Genomic DNA, 26,249 nt, shown 5'->3' on the forward strand with positions numbered 1-26,249 from the left:
ACTAATCTTCCTTTCCCCCTCATTTAAGAAATACTTTTGCTTCTATCATTCGAATGGTAAATGCATAGCTACTCTCCTGCAGTCTTAGGGCAGAGGCTTTATGATTTTGTGGCAAGGTCTAGAATGGAAGTAATTAATAGGCATCTTAATTGGTGCAAGTGTTGTCTTACTGCATTCCTTCTTTCGACCCTGAACTGTAGTAAACCTTGAGGGTGGCAAGAACACCGGCTTTAGCTGTTACAAAGAGGAAGGCAATAATTATTCTGCAAGTGCTGTTCTTTTCTTCCTCACTTTTTTAATGTCAAAGAACAAGATCCAACCCTTGTGATCATAAGAACAGATGAAGTTCTCTGTCAGTGATTAACATTGTGAATGACCTTGATTTGATATAATTAACAAAACCTTTCCTGTGCTTAGATTGTAAGTGCAAATGTCGAATAAGTTATTATGGCTAAACAGAAAAATATGTTTTAAGAGGATGATTAGTGTAATGATTGAAATCTTTTTACCTTTCTCCTTTCACATTTAAAATACATGAAAAGAAAAATGTGTGTATGTATATATATGTGTATATATATATATATGTATGTATATGTATGTATACATATGTATATATATATGTATACATACACATACAGTGGGTACGGAAAGTATTCAGACCCACTTAAATTTTTTGCTCTTTGTTATATTGCAGCCATTTGCTAAAATCATTTAAGTTCATTTTATTTTTTCCTCATTAATGTACACACAGCACCCCATATTAACAGAAAAACACAGAATTGTTGACATTTTTGCACATTTATTAAAAAAGAAAAACTGAAATATCACATGGTCCTAAGTATTCAGACCCTTTGCTCAGTATTTAGTAGAAGCACCCTTTTGATATAATACAGCCATGAGTATTTTTGGGGAAAGATGCAGCAAGTTTTTCACACCTGGATTTGGGGATCCTCTGCCATTCCTCCTTGCAGATCCTCTCCAGTTCTGTCAAGTTGGATGGTAAACGTTGGTGGACAGCCATTTTCAGGTCTCTCCAGAGATGCTCAATTGGGTTTAAGTCAGGGCTCTGGCTGGGCCATTCAAGAACAGTCACGGAGTTGTTGTGAAGCCACTAAAATAATGAAGCCATTATTTTAGCTGTGTGCTTAGGGTCATTGTCTTGTTGGAAGGTGGACCTTCGGCCCAGTCTGAGGTCCTGAGCACCCTGGAGAAGGTTTTTGTACAGGATATCCCAGTACTTGGCCGCATTCATCTTTCCCTCGATTGCAACCAGACGTCCTGTCCCTGCAGCTGAAAAACACCCCCACAGCATGATGCTGCCGCCACCATGCTTCACTGTTGGGACTGTATTGGACAGGTGATGAGCAGTGCCTGGTTTTCTCCACACAAACCGCTTAAAATTAAGGCCAAAAAGTTCTATCTTGGTCTCATCAGACCAGAGAATCTTATTTCTCACCATCTTGGAGTCTTTCAGGTGTTTTTTAGTGTGTCTTGCACTTAGGAGAGGCTTCTGTCAGGCCACTCTGCCATAAAGCCCCGACTGGTGGAGGGCTGCAGTGATGGTTGACTTTCTACAACTTTCTCCCATCTCCAGAGCTCAGCCACAGTGATCTTTGGGTTCTTCTTTACCTCTCTCACCAAGGCTCTTCTCCCCCGGTTGATCAGTTTTGATGTTTGGGGTGCTCTAGGAAGGGTTTCGGTCGTCCCAAACGTCTTCCATTTAAGGATTTTGGAACCTTAGTGCTCTTAGGAACCTTAAGTGCAGCAGAAATTTTTTTGTAACCTTGGCCAGATCTGTGCCTTGCCAGAATTCTGTCTCTGAGCTCTTCAGGCAGTTCCTTTGACCTCATGATTCTCATTTGCTCTGACATGCACTGTGAGCTGTAAGGTCTTATATAGACAGGTGTGTGGCTTTCCTAATCAATTCCAATCAGTATAATCAATCACAGCTGGACTCAAATGAAGGTGTATAACCATCTCAAGGATGATCAGAAGAAATGGACAGCACCTGAGTTAAATATATGTGTCACAGCAAAGGGTCTGAATACTTAGGACCATGTGATATTTCAGTTTTTCTTTTTTAATAAATCTGCAAAAATGTGTGTACATTAATGAGGGGGAAAAAGAACTTTGAAATGAAATGATTTTAGCAAATGGCTGCAATATAACAAAGAGTGAAAAATTTAAGGGGGTCTGAATACTTTCCGTACCCACTTTATATATATATATATATATATATAAATATTTTTGTGTGTGTGTGTGTGTGTGTGTGTGTGTGTTATAATGTGTATGTATATATATATATATATATATATATATATATATATATATATATATATATATATATATATATATATATATATACACACACACTTGTCACAATTGTCTGTATGATTCATATTTTATATTTAGTATATATTACATATAATATTGCAAGTTTTTTTTTTTTTTTTTTAATAGTGGTTTGTCCTGGATAGCAAAGGAAAAGTAGCCAACATGTGTCCAATATGCTGTTTAAAAAGATACCTCATGGACTTGTGTGAGATGATATGGAACTGAGATGGATCTATAGGCTATATATTTATTATACACACATGTTTGCTGCATTTTTCCTGCCAGTGTCCTGAGGCCTCAAAAAATAAAAATCTTGCAGCCTTGCGCTAAAGCGGATGTTTGAATTTTAAGTGAGTTTATACAGATCATTAAACACAAGAACCTCTTCTGTCTTTTTAAAGACCAGCTCTGATGTGTCCAGTCACATTGAGAGATAAGCAATTAAACCATGCATTCAAAAATGTTTACTCACTTTCATGTCATTCCAAAGCCATGTAGTATTTAAACATTTTCCATGGCACAAAATTTTTTTTTTTTTTTTTTTGGGAAACTTGAGCTTTCAACCTTTAAAAAGGCTGCAAAAACACCTTTAAGTGTTATAAAAGCCATCCATACAAATCAGTACACTATAGTCTTCTGAAGATACCATAGATTTGTGTAAGGAACAGCCTAAAATAGGTTGTTAAACCCTGAAAATCTTCCCTTCTAGTGATATGTTAACCGATATAAGGGTTCAAAAGGAAACTCAGTGTAATTCAGATTAATATAGGCTATTTTATAACTGTCCTTAAAATGCAGCATATCTAAAGTAAAGCTACAGCTTGATTTTGTATGGATTATTTTATTTCCAAAGGTGAAAAGCTGTTGACTGTGGTTGTTCTTTTAGAGCTACCAATAGGTAATCAGTATGTACCATTTATGACATGTCACCTGTGTTTAGCAGATCAATTCCATACACTGCAGCCCCATTCTGGTTATAGATTTCCTGTCATCTCAGTGACTGATGAAGAAGGATCTGAATTATTTCCCATTTTTCTGCCTGCATCTTGGAGGACATTACAACCTAATTCAACGCTTTCCTAAATAAGAAATGACTCAACGTTTTTTGTTTGTTTTTTGTTTTTTTTTCGGTTCCATTTTCATTCTCAAGACAGCACCATCCAGTGCAGAAATAGTTTTTATGCCAGGAAATGAGCAGCCGGCTGTTATTTTTGAGTTAAGACCGCTGAAGCGATGACCACACCAACCAGCCGTACTTTTATTAATCACAAAGCTACTCAGTTGAGACCTCAGTTCAGCCGCATTTTTGTTTATCAAGCATTGTCCTCAAATAATATTCAGGCCTTCTTATCATAGTATTAGGGGGTCAAAGAGAGTACACATCCTGTGTGCGTGTGTCTGGGTTTGTGTTTGTTTTTCATGTACAAAAGTGTGTGTACACGTTGCTACTTTGTCAAGTTCTTTTCTCAAGGAGAATTGTTGAACGCTCACATGACAGCAAACAGCAGGTGGTGCTTGTTTGTGAAAACGCAGGCTTAAATTATGGCGACTCACAACATGAAAAATATGGTGTGGAGACCACCTGCTTCTCTCAGCATCAGAACAATGGGAACAGTGATTTATGAATTGTCTTTACTTATTTGGAGGCCTGAAATGGGGGCAGAAGTGCTGATGTCATTGTGGTGGGATAGACATTATGAATTGCGTTATGCATTGTCGCTTTTCTGCTAAGCTAACTGGGTCAAGTCACCCAACCAAAATGTTCCAGGAGTGGAATTTACTTGCTAGAAGATGCAAGCTTGGAGGTCCTGAACCCCACCGCTGCCTGCTTATAAATTATTAATAAAGAATCCTGTTTTTCAGGCTGCCAATCATCTCATGTAATGGTTGTCAGCTGGAGGTGCATGTAGCACAACGCTGTGTAAATGCCAAGGCGAACACTTTGTATAAATCGTCTAAATTGCTTGAAAATGTCATGGGCTGCTGGAACTCGGATGTTGAATAAAGTTATTTAAGAATAGAGGGATATTGTTGCACCGACTTTCTTATGAGTATCAAAGAGTTATGAGAAAGGGAGACCTGGGACAGCTGTAACATTTTCCTTCATAATGGACTGCTACAAATCCAACTGCCATTTTTTTTTTTTTTTTTTTTTTTTTTTTTTTTTTTTTTTTTTTGGTATAAGAGACATTTGAAAGAGCTGTGAGCCGTAGCCATTAATAGACTTATAATAAGAAAGACTAAATCATAAAATTTAAATTATTAGAAGCCAGAGTGTTACAGTTGAAACAGTGATTGCTGGTAATTATATTAACACACTCTGAAATACCTCAAAGTAATATAATTTCTTTACTACCTATTAATATCCCTTAATCATTTTCACTTTTATATGGTGCTATTTCTTTTAACCGTAATACATTTTTTTCGTGTATTTAAAGCAGAGGACATGGGGATACCTAAATTTTAATTGTTTGAAATCACACCATTTTCAAAAATAACTTTTCTATATTCTACTCATATGTATCAAAATCTAGATACTTTCATCAAATAATGTTTACATTATTTGCATTACATTACACATTTGCATGTACCTTTTTGTTGCTTTTTTATTACATCCAAACCACTTTTGCTCGTAATTGTCTTTTTATTATCATCATCATCATCATTAGCATCATCATCATCATCATTATTATTATTATCTAATGGTATGTGAGCGTGAGTTGAAATTAGGGCTGTGCGATTAATCGAAATCGTAATAAAATCACAATTTGAGCGTGCACGCTTTCTAAATCGCTTTATAGCACGATTTTCCGCGGTCCCGACCTCCCGCAGTATGCTATCCGATCCAATCAGAATGCAGCGCACCTAAGTGGAGCATGAGAACAGAACAAACTGGGCATATGCCTACGTAACTCCAGGTTCACACACTGTCTGTGATGCGTATTTTTTCCGAGCCCGTGTTAATGGATCAGAGCGTTCACACTGCACACGGTAAAAGATGTGAACAGAAAAGGTTAGAAATTGAAAGGTGCGAAAAGAATGAATATCTAGTGCATGAGCATAGAGAGAGTTGTGAGTGAGTGAGTGAGAGGAGACGTGTTTTAAGTGCGCGCGCGCTCTCTCCGGACGAGAGCAGCGCGTATCTGAGCACGCGCGTCTGGTTTGACAAAACAAAGGAAATCTAAGTGCGAGCGGAGAAATTCTCATTAATTCTCATTAATTATTTTTAAAGTGCTTTCGCGTTACAATAACTCGCTCTCGCTGCTGCTTCTGCACCGCATATACATACTGTACACGCACTGCAGACGAAGTACGTGTGAACCTTCGCCAATAAATCTATTTCAGCACCTGAGGCACCGCTACAATGAGCTCTATGACCAATGCATGGCAAAAAAAAAAAAAATAAATAAAAAATAGCCCTGGACACGGGGTTTTGTTTTTATGTACACGGGTTTTTATTATTTTTTGCCATATGTCTAGACATTTTGTTTGACATCTTTACTTGATTATTTTGACTTATGTCTGTTCTAGAGGCATGTTACAACTTTTTGATAAAGCTCTCATTGGTTTTCATTTGGAAATATGTTTCAAATTTATATTGAATGCATTTATGACTGTAAAGCATGTCTGTGTGTGTCAAAATCGTGATTAAAATCGAAATCGCAAAATTGATAAAATAATCGTGATAGGTTTTTTTTGTCCATATCGCACAGCCCTAATTGATTTAAATTTACATCGTTTAATTGATTAATTAAAATTTTGATAGTTTAATTAACAGGAAACACACATTTTACACAAAACTGTACTGCTCCAGTTTTACATTTAAGAAACAAATAGTCATTGCAGGAAATGACGTTACCATACACACACATAAAAAAAAAAAAGCTTCAGTTTCAAAGTTTTAATAAATATTTAAATATTAACTTTATAATTATTACATCCACAAGTAAGGAACATGTGGCTCTTACTCCATTTATTCGTTTGTTCGTTCGTTCATTCATTCATTCATTCATTTATAAATTCACTATATGTACTTATTATGAACAAATAATCTGTTTTTCTTAAAATGAGTATAAGCATTTGATGAATGTACTGCAAATCATCATTGTGTACTTTTTCCTGTTGCAGTGCCATCTTTCTGGGGGCTTGTAAATTCTGCATGGAATCTGTGTTCTGTGGGGAAGAGACAGTCTCCAGTCAACATTGAGACGAGCCATATGATATTTGATCCCTTCTTGACACCACTGAGGCTCAACACTGGCGGACGAAAGGTAAACCGTGTGTTATGTGATGTCTGCATGACTGCATTGTCAGTGCGGTGAGCTGGGAAAAGTAAACATCGTTTCTAGTGTCAAAGTGCTTATCAACTCTGAAAATGCTACTTTAGTGAAAAAATCCATGTAGGTCAGTGGTTTTGCTAGATTCAGAATGGTTAGGAAAGTAAATTATGGTGCTTAGTTTGAATTATACTTTTCCACTACTGTTTTTTACAGTAGCTGATACCCTGCAGTGTGTCATGCAAAACAACATTTTTATTGTTACTTTGCATGAGCTTTGACCTCATAACATTCGAGATGGTTTGTCACACTGCAAGATTTAAAATGAACTAGTTATAGATACATTGTGGGGGGGGGGTTGTTGGAGAAAAATTGCTAGTAAGTTTCACAAGCATTTATGAAGAAGTGGCAAGTAATGCTTTGAAATATACATTTCTGTTTTTGTATACATTTTGTTTGTACAAAAAAAAAAATATCCATGTGCACGTTATGCGTCAACTAACCACATAAAAGCGCCATCATTTGTTTGTCAATGGAGAGAGGATGGCATGTTTTGCATATTAATAAATCCTCTCTTCAAACGCATAAGCATTTGAGGTCCATTTGAGGTCATGCATGTGGCAGCACTAGAGGCAGAGATTAATACTCATACAGATCAATCAATGACTAGAGAGCGAATCAGACAGAGAAACAAGGATAATAAAAAAGAATGCATGGTAATTTGGCTAAAGCACTCTTGACATGCCAAGTCTCATGAAATAATTAGTTGGATTCATTATTTGTAATTTAGAAGAATAGCAATTCACTTGGACATGATTTCATGAAAGGGGTTTGTCCTAAACTAAAAAGGTCAAAGATCAATTGCTGTTTTTAGTGGTGCATTTCAAGCTATTTCTAGATTTTTGCTTGATAAATATATCAGCATGGAAAATGTCTTGTGCTCACTTGAACTGCATGTGTTGAAAAGTTTTGATCTTTTCAGAGATTGTTTCAGATAGCCAAGATACCCCTGTTCTCTGATTCCTGGAACATGTTAGATAAATCTTAGATTGTAGTCCTTGATAAAGAGTTTGAGTGTGTTTGAAGTTTCTGTCAGAGTGGAGTTTACATCGCCAGGCTCTCCACAGCATGATAAATGGACTAATGAATAGTTAAAGGAAATTAAAATGACCTCAGAATAGAAAACCAATTAATCAAGCGTAGGCATGCATCAAGGTTATGTGCTTTGGATTGAGGGAATCACAGTTATTAAATTGTCTGTATTAATTGAATATTTGCTCTGCTGTAGATGATCCGCAATTACTTGAAGAGCTTTTAATGAATTTAATCGCTCTGACAAAGGAGGAAGATGACAGTATCGTGTCCTTTATTGAAGTCTCCGATCAGCAAAGTGGAGAATTTGAGACATGAATATGAAAAGATGCCATATACAAATATTTTCTCCTAACGTCATTAGCTTTGGGGTGCAGCAGATATGCAATGGGACTAATTACCGAAACGAATCAGGCCACATGCCATTTAGCATAGCATAGATGTACTGTAGAACATAGCGTAGTACATTGTTTCGCTGTGTCACCTTCCTTTGTCAGCGTTGGTAAAACGGGACAGAATCCCGCCCAGAGACAAACAATGACAGATACGACCTGCACACAGATTTGATTCAGTTACATGGATATCATATTAGATTACTCACTGAGTCAGCCTTGTCATGGCGATTTCATTAGCTTGGGTAGTTGACAGTGTGAGATACATTCTCTGTATAAACTGATGGCATCGGTTCGGCTATCAGTCAGCTTTAACAGGCCGATGTTTGAACTAAGGGACAACACAAATCTTGTGCAGATCACTCACATACAGCACACAAAAGAGACTGACCGTGATAAATGAATGTAAATGAACACCAGATTTCTTTTTTCTTTTTTTTTAAATGACTTGTACTTGAGGGGAACTATAAATCTGTTACTGATAGTAATGGTAATGAACAGTCAGCCGGTCATTATCATCTGATTATACCAGAGTGATCAAGACCTTAATGCAAAGCAAGGGGTGTTTTGATCTCCCTGTTGGGGTTTGTTTTGCAATTAGCATTGGACGACTGTACATTATTCTGCTCTTCATATGGCTGCATACTTAAGCAAATACATGGGCATGGAAAAATGATTTGAGTTAAAACAGGCCAGAGTTTCCCAAGGGTTTTATTATTATTATTATTATTATTATTATTATTATTATTATTATTATTATTATTATTATTATTATTATTATTATTATTATATTTGAATGTGCTGTTAAATTATTGGAATATAACTTAAAATCTAAAGGGAATATCAAAGTCAAAGTGGTTTGGATTTCAAAAAGTTTGGCAATCCCTGAGTTCAAATATTAATTGGAATGATTTATTAATTTATATAAATTATTATATTTAGGGAAAAGAATCAGTAAAAATATTTGGTAACACTTTTTATGAAGCCCATTTTTATAACACATTATAAGGGTGGTATTAAGGTATTATAATGAATGCATGTTGCATTATAATAATGAAAAAAAAAAAAAACTTATAATATGTGGTTTAATCTCATAAATAATCATAACAACAATTATAATACATTATAAAACTTACTTATTTGTGGTTATAACTTTTATGGGTGTGATTATTTATAACATAAATAAAAATGCTAATGAATAAACACCATGCTAAATCCATTTAATTTAAAATGGATTTTAAGTCTCATATCTTGACATTTTTTATTTAAGATCTGTACAGTATCTTACTATTGTACTGATATTACAATAAATTTGGGTAAAAATCAAATGTGCCATATTACAGATATCTGATCTTATGGCTGTTTAAGAAAGAAATAATATTTTAATTTGTTTTATTATTGATGTTGTCATTGTTGTTGTTATTTATTAGTGGTCTTTATCTGTTTTAATAAAGTAACAAGTTAAAAATGGCAATATATGAGATTTATAATACGTTATAACTATGGGAAATATAATCGATTGTAAGTTAAATGGATGCATCTTGTTCACTGTGTAATATTATAAATCATCATAATCTGAGCTATAACCACAAATAAGTGATTATAATGCATGTTGTTATGATTTTTCATGAGATGATAAAACATATTATACTTTTCTTTCTTAATATAATGCCTTAAGAATACTATTATTATGTATTATAAATATAGGCTTTAGAGAAAGTTTTACCAAATATTTAATTTAATTTAATAAAAAAAAAATATATATATATTATTATTATTATTTTTATTTTTTTTTTTTTTTTTTTTTGTGTCTGTGTGTGTAGATGCATATAATGAAAGTCAGTGAGGCCCAATGTTGTTTGAAAATCTTGTTCAAAATATCTGTTCCACAGAAGAAAATCATAGTGGTCACTGTTGAAAATATCTGATTGCTCAGTGGAGCTATGTAATGAGAGGTGATTGCAGTGTCAGTTTGATATAATATTCTGTTCATTTGAGATCAAGGATCAGTGATGTAATTTTTCCTATCTGGCCAGCGGGAGAAGGAGATCGAAACCATTTAACATGCAAGATGCATGTATGACCAGATGGGGAGTTCTGCTGCCACAGGGAGAGAACACTCCTCTAGTGGCACTGAATCAGTAAAATTACACTGGGAACACGGTGGAACGAGAAACATGGAGCCATGGGATGACATCTGTAGTGATTTGTGGAATCACACTGTTTGGGGGTTGGGGCGTCCTATTACATATTCGGTCCTCTTAGCTTTTATTTCTCACACATGTGAATTCCATGTTGGCTTTGTACCTAAATGTTTCAGCTCTTTTCACTGTTTGTTGCAAATGTTTGCACTCGTGCACTAAATTGTTTCTGTACCTTTGTTGCTAGCGGTGTATATTTCATGAATCGTGCACGTCATGCCAAGTCCCTCATAGACAAGAATTGACATCCGTTGTAATTCTGCAACTCTGCAGAACATGCAGCTTACAGGCATGACTGCTTCATTTCCTTTGCGAACTTTTCGTGTTGGCAATCCCAGGAAAACATTAGCTTAAATTATGGAGTCAAATGTGAAATATTTATTAGAGAAAGCATTCGCAAAAGATACCTCAACATACAGATCCATACATAAAGCTCAGCTATGTTTTTCATGGTGAATGTAACAAACCACAAAGGACACAGATGTTTATTGCTGAGGGTGAAACGCCTCGTGATTATGAGAATTGATTTAGTTATGCAAATTACTGATTCAAATTAATTAGACTCAAGTTTGTGTTGGCTGAACCTGCTAAGCTGTCACAGTATACAAAGCAGTTTGCATATGAATATCTCAAAGGCTGCAATTATGTCTGTCTCGCCACAGCCTCTTGCTTGTAGAGGCGCTGGATTCAATTACTGCTTGATCGCACAAGCTCGAAACCCTGATTCGTGCATTCCGACTCGGAGTACGCAACTTAAGCCGGTGTTCGTGGCTCGTCCATCTGTGTGGGAGTATAAATTTGAATCATAAACATGGAGCTAAAAAAGGATTAGGAAATAATTAGATTCAATCACTTGTGTCCGCAGGAAGTAGTGTTTGTAGGGTCCAGGGGTTGCGAGGTAATCTCACAGGAAAATGGGTCACACGGAAAGAGGAAATGGATCAGCAGTCTCCTGTCCTCTATTCTCAGATCAAAGCCTGAGTGCTCTACCACAGCAGAGAATCTGAGTGCGCCTTCATGTTTGTGCAGTTCAGATCCTACTCCAACATTATGATAGCAGGGTTTTATTGAAGTCTTCAGATCACTTTGTGGTTTTCGTTGTACCAGAAAAGAACTACTGGGCAAAATCAAATGAATCTCAGTTTCAGAGTATACTTTATCAGCGTGACTTTTTAAATTTTTTATTATTTTTATTTATTTATTTATTTTTATTTTTTAATTTAAAAAGTCAATTGTATTATTTAAAGTTTTTTTTTATATAAAATAATTGAAAAATAAAACTACTTGTTTTTTGTTTTGTTTTATTTATTTATTTTTATTTTGTTTTGTCTGGTTTTGTTTGGTTTGGTTTTGTGTTTTTTATTTAATTTGTTTTGTGTGTTTTTTTTTTTGGTTTGGGTTTGTGTGTGTGTGTGTGGTTGTTAGTTCTTTTCCCAGACCTAATGAGCTGCCTCACTGTCTACTGCGTATGTAGGCTGTTATATTCTATGGTAACATCCTGCCTGAACTGTAACCTCATAAGGGACTGATTTAGAGCACTCTTCTGGAAACTCCACCGCTGATGTGACTTTTTATTTATATTTTTTAGTATTAAATAATTTATATTCATAATCCCTATTTCACTCACTTTATCTGCTGCCTTTACTTATTTTGGAACAGGTTTTCGTAGTATGTCTATCAGTAGGTTTTGAGTCAGAGCTAATGATTGAACTAGTGAGTATGAAGATCAGGGCAGTGGTTGGTTTCTAAAGTATTGCCAATTAAATGTACATGACTATGAAAGATCCATCGCCGTCCTCCCCCAGTAACACCTACATTTGTTCTCTTTCAGTCTTCTGTAAATACTATATGCATTATTTTAGCATAGGTTTGGGCGATAATTCGCTAACGATAATTATCGCGATATAATTTTCCTCGATAGAACGATATGAAGAGTTCAATAGATGTTCGATATAATGTTTATGTGCCAAAAGTGGAAGGAAACCGTGACTCATTTGAATTGTGCCACAACGACCGTTTATCCACTCGGATCAAAGTTCAAATGCCACGCGAGCTCACTAGAGCAGATGCGTTTACTTGGTCATGCGAGCATTAAGCAGCGCTGTGAGATCCAGTGTGAAGCGCTTGAATTCAGCGATGAACACAAATGACTTGGTAATTTAAACTAGTTTAAAGCCAAACAATGAGACAGTCAGAAAGCTTTTCAATCTACAAATCTCTATCATTTACCATGGATTTACTGTAGTAACACTCACTGCACCAAGGTATTGTGGCAGAAATTTGGGATATTTACACTGGATTTTAATAAAGGAATAATGGTATATAATTATATGTATTTGTGATTAAGCTATAGCATGTGTGCATTTAAACTGAATGTTTTTAAGACTAATGTTTTTCATACAAATAGTCTACTTAAAAACCATATAGTTATATTTTTTAAATTTTTACATTTTAAAATCAAATGTGCATTTTTAAGAGACAAAAAGTGATATTATTAATATTATCAGGCAACCCAAACCTGTTTCTTGACCTGTTCACTGATTAGAGCATGCAGAAACTTTAGATATTTATTTTGGTAAGGAAAATAAATGGTCTGGTTTCTACAACTTTCACTTTGGAGCAAAAATCTGGCTTTAAACTTGAAAGAAATAAAGATTTGACATTTATAGTGATAATTATCGATATCGACTGATGTGAAAAAAATTGTCGTGATAATTTTTTTAGCCATATCGCCCAGACCTATTTTCGCGGCAGATTCACTAAAGGAATTATGCAACTCGTAACGACACAAACACACACAAAAAATCTCTACTCAGTGTAGTTTGCATGCTGCAAAGTTCTTGTTCTGAATACTATGTTGTGGAGGATGCGGCAGACTACAGTGATAATACTTTGATAAACCAATATGAGTCAACCACAACTGAACTGCACTTTAGCTCATAAATTGATGAAATGTCTTAAAAAAACTTATTATAAAAGAGTTTTGTTTTTTAGTAATTGTCCCATTCCATAGCAAATATATCTAAATACTGCAGTATCTTCATTGCAGGTGTCTGTGTCTATGTGGCTTATAATGGCTGTACTAATGGAATAGATATGTAAACATTACATGGACATCCTGCTGTGACTACTCTAAATCCCTCATCTCAGGGATTATCTAGTTAAGACCTCCTCCTTGATCTTGTTTTAAAGATGCCAAGTCATTAGGAACTAAACATTGGATAACATTAGCAGTACTGTCTACTGTCTTTAAAACACAATAGACAATTAACTTGTGGTCAATTTGACATCAGTTTAAAAATTATACATACTCGTGGTGAATTTGGAACTGTGGCCAGGTCAGTAATCTTATTTAAAAATATTCTCTTACATGGATATAAATTGTATAATAGGGCATGGCAATATATTGAAAATTCACAATATATTTACTATGATTTTGAATATCATGATTTTAATGCACTTTTCATTTGGCCATTAAGTTTTTTTTTAAAGATCACATCATTAGAGTACTTGCAATTAAGATGTTTTAAAAGCATCTTGCATTTCAAATAATTTAGCCAAAACTACTTTAGGGTTGGTTAGTTTGGTTAATTTTCATGTATCAGTTCAAACTATCATTTTAGTGAATTGATTTATAACTCTGATTCAGTGTTTCCTTTTTTATATAAATGCTTAAAATATGTAATGTTTAAATAAACATTGTTCAAATGTTTTGATATATTGGTGCATATAAATGATTGAATGATTCTTCGTTGTGTTCAAGTAGTTAATACGAGTGTGGAAAACATAATTATCAAGAGACTGAATATTTTGTCAAAAAGTTTTTATTCTGTATAGATCTGCCCTAGTTTACAATCTTCTTGAATGCTGAACACAGCTGAGCCGATATTAACATTTTTTGATTGTTGAAACATGTTTATTGTTATGAAACTGGACTGGTGTTGTTAATCTTACATCATGTAATATCTTCAGACTGATACAGAACAACAGTAGCAAAGTTTTACTACATAATCTGCTAAGCTTTCATTTGGTGCTGTATTTTTTTCTGACTAGCTCTTTGGCAATTCATAATAGACATGGTAGCTGTTATAGATTAGCCATCAGATGTGATAAGCAGGGAAATGTAACATATGTTTTGCATGTTTATGGTTGCTAACAGTCTGACTGTGGAAGAGAATGACATACATAAGTGATAGTGACAAGGGGTAGAGCAGTTAAGCTGTGAGTCAGTGAAGTGAATAGTGTGTTCACGCTAGCTACTAATAATGCCAATGAACAACCTGATTTAAAATGAACACATTACACCAGTTTCGTATTAGATAACAGTTAGCAGACAATTCAGAAATCTGTGTGTTTAAAGGGACTCATTCATTCCTATTAGTTTTAGATGGAGAATTGTCTATTATCCATTATCTGTTATCTATTTGCAAAGGGCATTTTTGAAACCTGTAACGTGGCCTATGATATGCTGTGTAAGCATATGTAAATAAGCCAGTGGTGTATATTTTAGCATTTGCAATACCTATGGATGAACTGTGCAGTATTCCACCCAAACAGACTCTGAGCACTAATGTATTTCAGTAAGTGACTGTATTAAAACCATGCTTTTGTTATCTGAATGCATATTATAGTAATTATACAGAGATGTATTGTTCCATAAAACTCAAGTTGAAATTAGCAAACAATGGAGCGAAGCATTGTAGTGATGGTTGATTTACATCAGCTGCGTTTGAGGACCATTAGTGGAATTAATTCATATGCAGTGTTTTATAATATGGAGTCCATAATTTCATGTTTTTTTTTTTTTAATGGTTCTTCAGATTGCATGTAAATAATTAGAATGTCCTTTAAAAAAAGATAATAGTCTAATAATAAAAATATAATACATATAATAAGCCATGTAAACATATTCCTGTTAGAGTATAATGCATTTTAAACTTACCAAATCAAATTCATGCTTCTGATTAATTTTATGTTTAGTTAAATTAAAACACAGTGCATCATAAGTACTATTGATCTAAATCTAAAAATATCTCAAATAGATTCATAACATTGTATATTCTGTATATTCATACTACATCTGAGCGTATGTAATCAGTAGCAATCATGCTTGGTGTAATGATGCTTAAGTGTTATCGATCCCCATAATGCATGATCTTCACCTGCAGCACTTGTAATGAAAATATTAATGATGTGGCAGAGAGTTTGGTGGGGTTATAGTAATTTCTGTGATCATATCACCTTAGCACTGATATACAGAGAGTACCGTACATTAATTAACAAATCGTGAGAGCAAAACTAGATGACAAAGATATCAAATGACAAAAGAACAAGATGTAAAATATATCTCTATATTAGCTTGCTTATGGTGACGCCTCTCGTGTCTGTTGATTGACATATACTCTAGGCAAGAGCCCTCTGGCCTGCTGTCAGGATGACTGATTGGTTCAGAACGCATAGAGGCCTGCTTGAAAATGAAGTCTCAGCACACAGTGCATTTTATTTTCTTTTATTTATCTTTTACATTAATTAGTTTGTTATTTGTATTGTATGGAACAATAGGTATCAGACAAATAATTTACAGAAATTAGGACATCTGTTTTTATATATAATTTTTTCAGGATTCACTCAGTCCACAGGGCAAGCATTGTTAAAAAGCAAATTAACGATTAGTAATATACACTGCCATTCAAAAGTTTGAGATCAGTAAGAGTTGAAAGGATTTTTTTTGTTTGTTTTTTTTTTTTTTTTTTTTTTTTTAGAAGTCTCTTCTATAGAAGGGTGAGGGTCATGCAGCTCATCATGGCTGCATTCATTTGATCAAAAAAAAAAAAAAAAAAACGGAAAAACAGTAATATTGTGAAATATTATTGCAATTTAAAATAGTGGTTTTCTGTTTTAATAAACTTTAAAATATTACTTATTACTGTGATGCAATGCTGAATTTTTATAAGCTTCATTACTCCAGTCTTCACTGTCACATGATCCTTCAGAAATCATTCTAATTGATTTATTTTTAATATTGGATACAGTGCTGCTTCATATTTTTTTGGAACCTGAGATTTATTTATTTATTTATTTATTTTAAAGATTATTTGATGAATAAAAAGTTAACAATACTACTGTTCAAAAGTTTGTGGTCAGTAGTTTTTTTTTTTTTTTTTTTTTTTTTTGAAAGAAATTAATTATTTTATTCAGCAAGGATGTGTTAAACTGAAAAAAGTGATAAGACTTGTATTGTTAGAAAATATTTATATTTTAAATAAATGCTGTTCTTTTTAACTTTATTCATCAAATACTCCTGAAAAAATATTAAGTAGCACTACTGTTTCCAACATTGACAATAAATCGCCATATTAGAATGATTTCTGAAGGATCATGTGACACTGAAGAGTGGAGTAATGATGATGAAAAATCAGATTTGCATCACAGAAATAAAACAAATTTTAAAGTATATTAAAATAGAAAACCATTATTTTAAATGGAAATACTATTTAACAATATTACAGTTTTTTTTTTCTGTATTTTTGGTCAAATAAATGCAGCCTTAATTAACAGAAGTGACTTCTTTAAATCACATTAAAAATCTTACTGATACTCAGTTTTTTAAAGGGGTCCTATTATGCTCTTTTACAAAGTCTCGATTTTGTTTTGAAGGTGTACCTGAACACACTCTCATGCTTGGTGGATCGAAAAACACATTATTTTTCACATAATTTACATTATTACAATACCTTTCTCCCCAAACTGCCACAAACGGCTTGATTAGTTCCGGGTTTGATGAAGGCCCGCCTTCCGAAAAATGAAATGTGTTGTGATTGGTTAGCTGTCCCAGTGCGTTGTGATTGGCGAACAGCTTAGACAGTGTTTCAGTACTGCCCCGTCCCTTGCCAAAGCAGTAAGTTCCATCTGCTCCAGTATAGTTAAGGATGGCGTCAATATTGCCATACCAATTTGAGTCGGTTTCAGACCCCGAGAATATTGAACAAGAGGATCGCGCAGAACCTTTGCATGCACGGATATTGCAAGACATATTAGAGTGGTAACTAGGGTTGGGCCGACAGTCGATGGCATCGTCCATCGCCGATGGCTGATAGACATCACAATGTTGAGCCAGCATCACGATCCCCATACCACCCCGCAATCCGCCTCATCCCAGTACCATTTTCGGAAAGAAAATGACGTGTTTACGGAACCCGAATCCCTAAAGGGAATAAATTCGAGATGGGAGGAAAATATACATTTAAATACTTTATTTCGCAGTAATATCATTGGGTAATTATACTGTAGGCCTATATAAATTGTGGTCATCGGGGAACCACTATTATGCCTGACATTGAAATATTGATGAGTGCATGATCGCTTTCTAGTTTCACTTTCGATATTCGCTATCACACGTACTCTGTTTATATGGAGCAGCAGTACTTACCACACATTTTACAAGATTAGATGTTTTGTCAGTGGTGCTCAGAATCTACAAATCATTTGACATCATACTCAGTCATCTCTACTTACTCTGTTTATGTGGTAAGTGAAATTTTATGTTCTGTAATGTAACAGGCAACCATTAGCAAAAATTATTTGTTTTCCGTGTCTTTCTGAATACGGATTCACACTTCAGGCACACACTGCATTTACTGTGTACAGATAAGTGCAACGGTAATATGTATATATATTTTTTTTTTAATTCAGAAATTCAAAAGGTACTGTAAATATGCAGTGCTGTCAATTTTAATAGTAATTTATGAATTACTTTTATGTATTACAAAACATGAAGCACTACTTCGTCTTTGTCTTGTCTGATGCACTCAGCCAAGCGTTATAACCTTGACCTCGCCCCTCCCCACCCCCCAACCTTTCAAATTTCCATAAGTGGGAATTATTTTAATGACATTCTAATGGGCCGCTTTGCGACATCACAAAACTTGGAAAACAACACTGTAGTCCAAATGATCCATTCGTTGTAGTTCTTGAAAAGTGTTTTTTTAAAAAAAAAAAAAACTAAATATCTCCCTTTGGAGTGGACTTTGAGATTTGTAACTTTGTAGATCTTTTTTATGCCCAAACAAACACACTACACCCTGACTAAAATTTAAAAAAGTGAAAAAGCATAATAGGACCCCATTAACAGCAGTGCATTAACAAATTTGAGGGAAACAATTGCACTTTCTGTTCTTTATTATGTATGTGGTCATTTACTTTTAATTAAGGAAATCATGGGAAGTTTTAATTCTTTTTCCTAAGATTGCCCTTGCTGTATTTTTAGGCATATTAAGGATATTCAGTTCATTCCCATTTCCCTGGTTCAGATTGTGCTTCATATTGTTAGTAAACATGGTCCTTAGCTTTCAATGTTTCTTTGCTATTTTTCCATCCCTTTACAAAGTTGGCCCCGAAAAAGGTTGAAATGTCACACACATGCTTATAAAATTATGTCTCAGATACCCATCTTTCCAGCCTCAGTGTCTGTGAAAGAAGAATTGTGAAGAGACGTAACCAAAAGGGCATTTTATCTCTTTTAATATAGCCTCATATTGAAATATTAGTCATACAGCTGTTCTTTGCACTCAGCCCTGAAAAATTCCCCTTTCTCTTTAGTTAGTCATTTTGCTATCCAAAATTTTTTGCCAAAGTAAGGCAACTGATGTATCAGTGTCTGAAATATCTGCTTTACTTGTCAGTTGTGCCTTTTCCTTTGTGTGCTTAGACAGTGCATTTAAAATCATCAAACGCTTTCTTTTTAAAAACTTTTTAAAAATACATTCTGTTGCCTGTGAGTAACATCTGCAAAAGATTACTATTAAAGCATAATTTCCATTCAGAGATGGCAATAGGAAGCTTCTAAAGAACTTCCTTGTAATTTTTCAATTATTGATTCAGCTCTAGGATTTGGAGAGATGCACTGTAAGGCAGAAGAGAGAGAGGTTGGATCGAGGTGTTTCGCCGACAGAGATTTGGATACAAAATCCCGCCATTAGTGCCAGGAGAGGCTGTTTTAACGGTTTTCTCACAGTGTCATTCTGCCGCACTCATATTTTGGCTCACACTGTGTAGGTGAGCTGTATTGATCTCAAGAAATTTTAAGGGAGCATTATCTTCCAAAAACAATTAGAATACGGCTTCAGCCAACCTTAAAGTCAAAACAAAGCAGAGAGTTGATGTGTATCCAGAGAGATGCATGACCTTGTACTGAAGCCAGACATGCCATGAAATGTTTAGGTAAATTCATAACTCATGTATTTTATGAAACGGCTCTGTTCCCAGGTTCTATAACTGCAGGACTTTTATGCATATCCTTGGCTCCTCTGTGCCAAAAGATCAATGCAGACCTTGATGAAGGTGTGCTCAATGGATTTCTTTGCTGTCATCTTCATCAAAGAATTCATCTCTCTTGGTGTAATGATGCTTAACCTAAAGTTCTTATCTTCGGTACCTTAATTTCTGTCTGTCCATTACAGGCAGGCAGTTACTTAATAAAATGCAAATGGATGAAGAGAGGAGTATAAATCATCTCCCTCTTGTTCCACAATGATTATTATGCCTTCCTCATCATTATCATGGAGCTCACGCTGGAAATGTCCTTTCAAATAAAATATTTTCTCTGCTTCGGGTGAACTTAAGTCTTTTTTTCCCAATACTATGTGTCTAAAGTTGTCTAATTGGATGTTTTAAGAAACTTAGAAAGACTGTGGATATGCGTATTGAAGGCCTTTCTTAAGCTAACCATGACATAATGCTGCAAAAAACTGTAATCAGTTGTAGAGAAATAAAATGTGGCTTGTTTTTCTTAAATGACTCCCCAAATCGGAAATCACTTCATTCTGTCACGTTTGAATGAAAACAAACTTGTAATGATTTTAAATGTGAAATAATCAGAGGAACATATTTTTAGTACTTTGCTATCATTACATTTGCAATATGTAACAATGGTTTGCTGAAAATCACCTGAAAAATTATATTAATTATGGTCTATAATAAACTGCTAGTATAGACAAAAAATACACTATGGTTTAACAGTTTGAGGTCATTAACATTTTTTCAACAAAAAAGCCTGAAAAATTGTCACTTTTTTTTTTTTTTACAAAAATATTGAGCAACCAAATTGTTTTCAACATTGATAATAATAAATGTTAATTGCACACCAAATCAGCAAAATTATTCCTTCACAAATCATTCCTTCAACATAAATTGTAATATTGTAATAAATTGTAAATATTTCCACAGTATTACTGTTTTCACCATATTTTTGATCAGATAAATGAACCCTATATATATACATATATATATATATATATATATATATATATATATATATATATATATATATATATATATATATATATATATATATATACACACACACACAAACACACATACACGTATAAAATGACAAACTCCAAGTTTTTGAATGTCTAATTAATCTATAATTGCATAGGCATTTTGAAGCAATGTAATAAATAAATAAATAAAGATGTTGGGTTTTAAAACTAAATGTAGATGCAGATCATTTCCAGGATCTGAAGGCACAAAATCACCTGAAAGTCTGATAGAAGTGCATGCTGACTGAACAGGCGGTTAAAAGCTCCCCTGAGGTAAATAGTAAGTCCTCATTTTCCCCTGCTCTCTGTCAGGTATCGCCATGATTTGGTTTTCTGTCACTAATTCAATCTTGTGTTGATATCGAAACCACAGCTGCCTGTTGGAGCCCCTTCCAGATATCATCCTACGAAGCATATCAATACCAATACACCATTACCAATGACAGGTGTCTCCTCAAGGAGCTCATATTACCACAAGTGAAATTACTGTATCTCAAGAACGCTTCTTCTCTTTTTTATGTTGACAGTTTTGAGCTAGATTTTGTTTTAATGGAAAGTGTAGTGGTTAAAGCTCTGGGTTGTAACTCAAATGTTTAAATCCCAGAAGGGGTGAATCGTGCTCTTGTGAACTGCTGAGTTTTACCATCCCTCTTCTTTCCCACTGAACCTCAGGCTGCTCCAGGTGTGAACTCTGAGATGTGTTGAATGAAAAGTGGCTGCTAAATGGCAAATATGTGATTAATGTAATTGGCTTATAAATGTAATTAGCTTTGCACCATTTTACACATTTTATGTGATGACTGATATTTTGACATTTCTTAGGAATAGACTGCTGAGAGCTGACAGGTTAAGAAACCTGTGTAAGGCAGGTCAACCATCAAGAAATTATAAAAAACAAGGTTAAATAATGCATTGTACAACATTAACAAGAGGAGAATTACATCTGAAATGTGTTCTTAAAGTTACATTTGCCTGTGACACAGTCTACCAACCTATGCACGATTTCTTGTGAGTATATGGACTGTTTAAGTACTGTACCTGTTGAAGCCATACTGTGACACTTAGTTGGTTGCATTGCAGACTGAAATGATGTAGAAGTTACTGCACAATCTGACGTCAGCTATGATTTGTAACTCTTATATAATCTTGTTCTCCTGGCAGTTCTTTTATAAAGTAAAACTTCAGTGTTTCCCACAGACTTGCACTCTATTTGTGGTGGCATTTCCCCTGAGGGAATTTAGTGTAATTTATAACTTCGATATGATAAAAAAAAAAAAAAAAACATTCTTTACTATTTTTTGATGCCACAGGAAAAAACTGCAACAACTTTAAGGGCATGATTTTTTTTTTTTTTTTTTTGAAAGATAAATATAACAAGACTAGAACAAGACAATGAGGTATTTTTTTACAATAATGAAAACTTCTTGAGGTAGAAACTTGCATATGTTTATTTATGTCTATTTGCACGTTTACTTCAAATTTATTTAGAGAGAAGTATTATTTTTCATATTTTACTAGTGCTGTCATACGATTAATCACGATTAATCGCATCCAAAATAAAAGTTTGTTTCCATAATAAATATTCACAGTATACACACATATATATTATGTATATATAAATACACACACATGCATGTATATATTTAAGAAAAACATGTTTTGTTTATATATAAAATACTTATTTATGTATAATATAAATATTTATATTATAATCTTATAAACTTATTTGTACCCAAAATAGGGTAGTGTGAGCATTGGTGAGTACACTCATGTAATGTATGCTCCATTCATACTGGAAGCCTGAGGGCGCCCTCGTGCCGAAATACCAAATATGCCTCACAGATGTAATAGAACGTTCCAGGAAATCAGTCACTCAGTTATCGCTGTAGCTCATTAAAAAGGAAAGATAGAAACACTGTAACTGACCGAACATGAAGACAATAAACACACGACCATGGCAATATAAAAATAAAGTCCATTTATAACGTAATGGTAATTGACATAGCTTTTATAACAGTATAGAATACATAAGGAACCGCTAAATTATTAGAAAATAATGCACACCTGTGCATTAATTTCTAATAATTCAATGGACTGGAGTCAATTAATCTGCTTATACTAAAGTTACCACATGTTAAGACATTGTTCAGATGTTGTATTTCAAGACATTCATCAGGTTTTTGTCCTCAAAATGCTCTTGTGTGTATAGGATTAATTTCTTACCAAAAACCACTTCCGCTGCTGATTTCAAAACGTCATTTTAGACCTAGTAACAGAGGCTTGAACCATTGATAGCAGACTAATGCAGTTATTAATGAAGTCATGAGAGAGAGAGAGAGAGAGAGAGAGAGAGAGAGAGAGAGATTAAGATTGTGTGAATTATCTGAGTCTGTGCATATCTCAACAGTGATTGACACCAGCTTCTCTATTAATAGTGAAACTGTAAGTTCATCTGCTCCAACAACAGCAATGTTATTACCGCACTAGTGAGAAATGTCATGTAGCTTTTATGTTGCTAAAATATATTGCTGATAAAATCATCAGAGCAGCGCTGACAACACATTTCTGTGCGAGTTTGTCCCTTCTGTATGTGTGTGCGTTTGAATGGGAGAGAGAGCAGGAGAAACAGTATATGCTTTCCATACATAATAAAATGTAATTTTGTGGCAAAAACATGGAAGAAATGTTTGGTATTTATTTGCTTGGTCAGTATCGTTATGGGTCATTTTGCTGTTGTAGGCTGAAAGGACCTTTGAAATAACTTTGAAGTGATTTGGACATGTAATGCGGTCATTACCTGCCTGGAATGACTTTAACCATGCGTTTCCCAGAAAATAACTGCACACCTTAGAATGTTCATCAACCAATCAGATTCAAGCATTCAACAGCCCAGTAGTATAATATAAAATAATGATTCTATGATAAGAAGCCACATCAGATCACAAAAGAAGTTATTCCAAACACTCGAATGACATTATGGAGTTTGAAGTAAAACTATGTTATTAAATGTGTATTTTGATGGACAATGTTTATAAATGTTCTCATTACCCTGCAGTGTTCCTGAACTCACTGTCAGAGAGAAAGTGCAGCTGTTAGTATCGGTGTATAGATAATGCAATTATACTGAAGTAAGATTTTACCCATTTTAAATAGTAAAATGACAAATTTAACAGGAAAAGGAAAATCTATTTGTGGCAGTCAATGTTGATATTGTGATGGGCCATCACAAATAAATGTATGGGAAACAATGAACTTTGTGGTAGACTAAAAGAGAGTCATTGGTTGTGCTTTTACCTTGATCAAACATCTATCTGGGTCAGTTTTCACTCAGTCACTCTGTGCTGCACAGGCAGGTGCCAGGTGCTGCGTCTGGGTGCGCTAGACATAAGATTAAAGGGACGCCAGCGCTAACCTGTCATGAGACCGCGTACTCTGCCCTTTACGCTTCACTTTCTGTGCACAGCACTATCAACACATCAAATGGGTCTTCAACCTGCACCAGTAGACTTAGCGCAAGGCTCACTGGCCTTGCAGTCCACTCAGAATGTCTTGTTGGCAGATCCACCTTCTTGTCACTTCACCATTTTTTTTTTTTTTTAATAAATATATATATATATAAAAAATAACTGTTCGGTTCTCCACACACGGTTCAGCACGCGCTAGGACCGCGGTTTAACTTAAATCTGACAACGCATCTGTAATATGTTTTCTCATAAATAGCACATGAAAAAAACAGGGTTTGGCTAATGTATGTTCCTGTTGATGGATGCGAATTCTGGCTTCCCAGTACATTACAACAACAGCGATGAGAAAAAAAAAATTGTGGACAAATCATTCACCCTTGTTCAATGCGAATGCTGTATGCTGGAATATGAGCAATCATTTATTTTCTTTATCACCCGGGTGCACAGGAACAGCACACGTTGATTTCTGTGTTGAAACTAAACTCATTTATGTTTTGCCAGTTTAAACATTTAAGAGCCAGAGGAAGCGAGCAGTGAGAAGATTTGTGCACGCGCTCATCCGAAACCCTCGTCCCGGAACACGAGCAAATATTAAGCTCTCTCTGAAATATTGTGTTTGAATGGACAAATTCACACAAAAATTATGTCCAAATGTCCTTCTTGGTAAGTATCCTATAGCAGACATAGCCAAATGAACATACTGTATCAGTGCACTGGATCAGTGCATTCTCTTAAAGTGACAGTCTTAATATTAATCGAACAGCAACAACAAATAAATAGTTTACTACTTTTGATTGGATAGCTTTTGTGATTTGGATAAAGATTAATCTTTAGTTAATACAGTCAAATATGCAATGCTGTATTACATTTGATTAATTTCTTAAGTTTCTGTACCTAGAAACTAATGCTAGACCTACCTAAAAAAAACAAAAACAAAAAAAAAAAACTGAAAAATCACTGTTCATTTTATTTGTATCTTTACTCTTTTGTATTTATTTGTGCTGTTGCTTGTAGTAAGATAGAATATTCTTATTTTCTTTGTTTTTTTTTTAATTTGAAAGTATAGTTATTCCATAAACAAAGCACATACCGAACCATACTGAAACTGTCACTCTAAATGCATACAATTTATAAAAAGTGTCATTAAAGACATTTTTAATATGTTACAAAAATGAGTTAAGCTGCACAAATGTTTTAACTTTTAATCTTACCAACCCCAAACCTTTAAACAGTGGTATATGTAAATTGTATAGTTTAATAATTATTTCTTTCAGTATATATATATATATATATATATATATATATATATATATATATATATATATATTAAAAACTTATTTACATTTAGAGAGACAGGTGTGCATAAGGGTGCACATGGTTGATAGTCAGAGATATCAATTTGGAAGATGCCACATCCCAAATTTTGAATGAAATACAGCATTAGTCTCTGATATGAAACTTGTTTGAACATGACAGTGCAGACAGAGTGAGAAAAACTCCAGGCAGCAAAACAAGACTTGGACATTCATCATGTCGCACAGTTGTTTAGATGCAACTTTGAAGGGCTTTTATTGCCAGCCAAACACAATGCTATCTGTTTGCTCGGATGCCACAGGGGATCCAGGGAAGGGGAGTTATTTTGTATGTTGTGACAGCTGAGGTAAATGAGTCCATTACAACGTCTAACACCAGGTGTACAGCACAACTTTCTGTTGCTTGACCCAGTCTACTTTACTGACACCACCTCCACCTACAGAAAAAAAAGGCACACTTTACTTTTAACATGACTCTGTTACAGTGTAATTATACATTTACATGCTGAGTAACTATAATTAATTAACTGCATGGAAAAACTAGGATTAGGATTTGGTTTAAGGTTAGTTGCATGTAATTATGCAACATTTACTGTAGTTTTACTATAGTACATGCAACGTGTAACAAGGACACTGTAAAATAATGTTACAAAAAAAGGGTTTTATATCTATTCAGATTGTGATGTATTGTTCTAAGTTGAGATGCACAATATATTGATGTATCAGTTATCAGATGTTTTCTATTTTGTGATTTCTAACTTGTTTTTCCCTCCAAAGTTGTGTAATATTTTAATAAAGGCTTGTTATCAGCAAAATATATATCCAGCCATAAAATTAAAATAATTATTGGCTTATTC

At 34.4% G+C, this 26,249-nt stretch overlaps 1 protein-coding gene across 1 annotated transcript in view; it reads left to right on the top strand.

The window, feature by feature from the left end:
• Nucleotides 1-26,249, top strand: part of LOC109099532 (carbonic anhydrase-related protein 10) — a 100,305-nt gene that overhangs the window by 5,692 nt on the left and 68,364 nt on the right. Inside the window, exon 2 of the mRNA XM_042768282.1 lies at nucleotides 6,412-6,605. Coding sequence (XP_042624216.1) covers nucleotides 6,412-6,605 — 194 coding nt within the window. The remainder of the gene's footprint in view (nucleotides 1-6,411; nucleotides 6,606-26,249) is intronic.

Source organism: Cyprinus carpio, chromosome A12 (assembly GCF_018340385.1).
Source record: "Cyprinus carpio isolate SPL01 chromosome A12, ASM1834038v1, whole genome shotgun sequence".
NCBI lineage: Eukaryota > Metazoa > Chordata > Actinopteri > Cypriniformes > Cyprinidae > Cyprinus > Cyprinus carpio.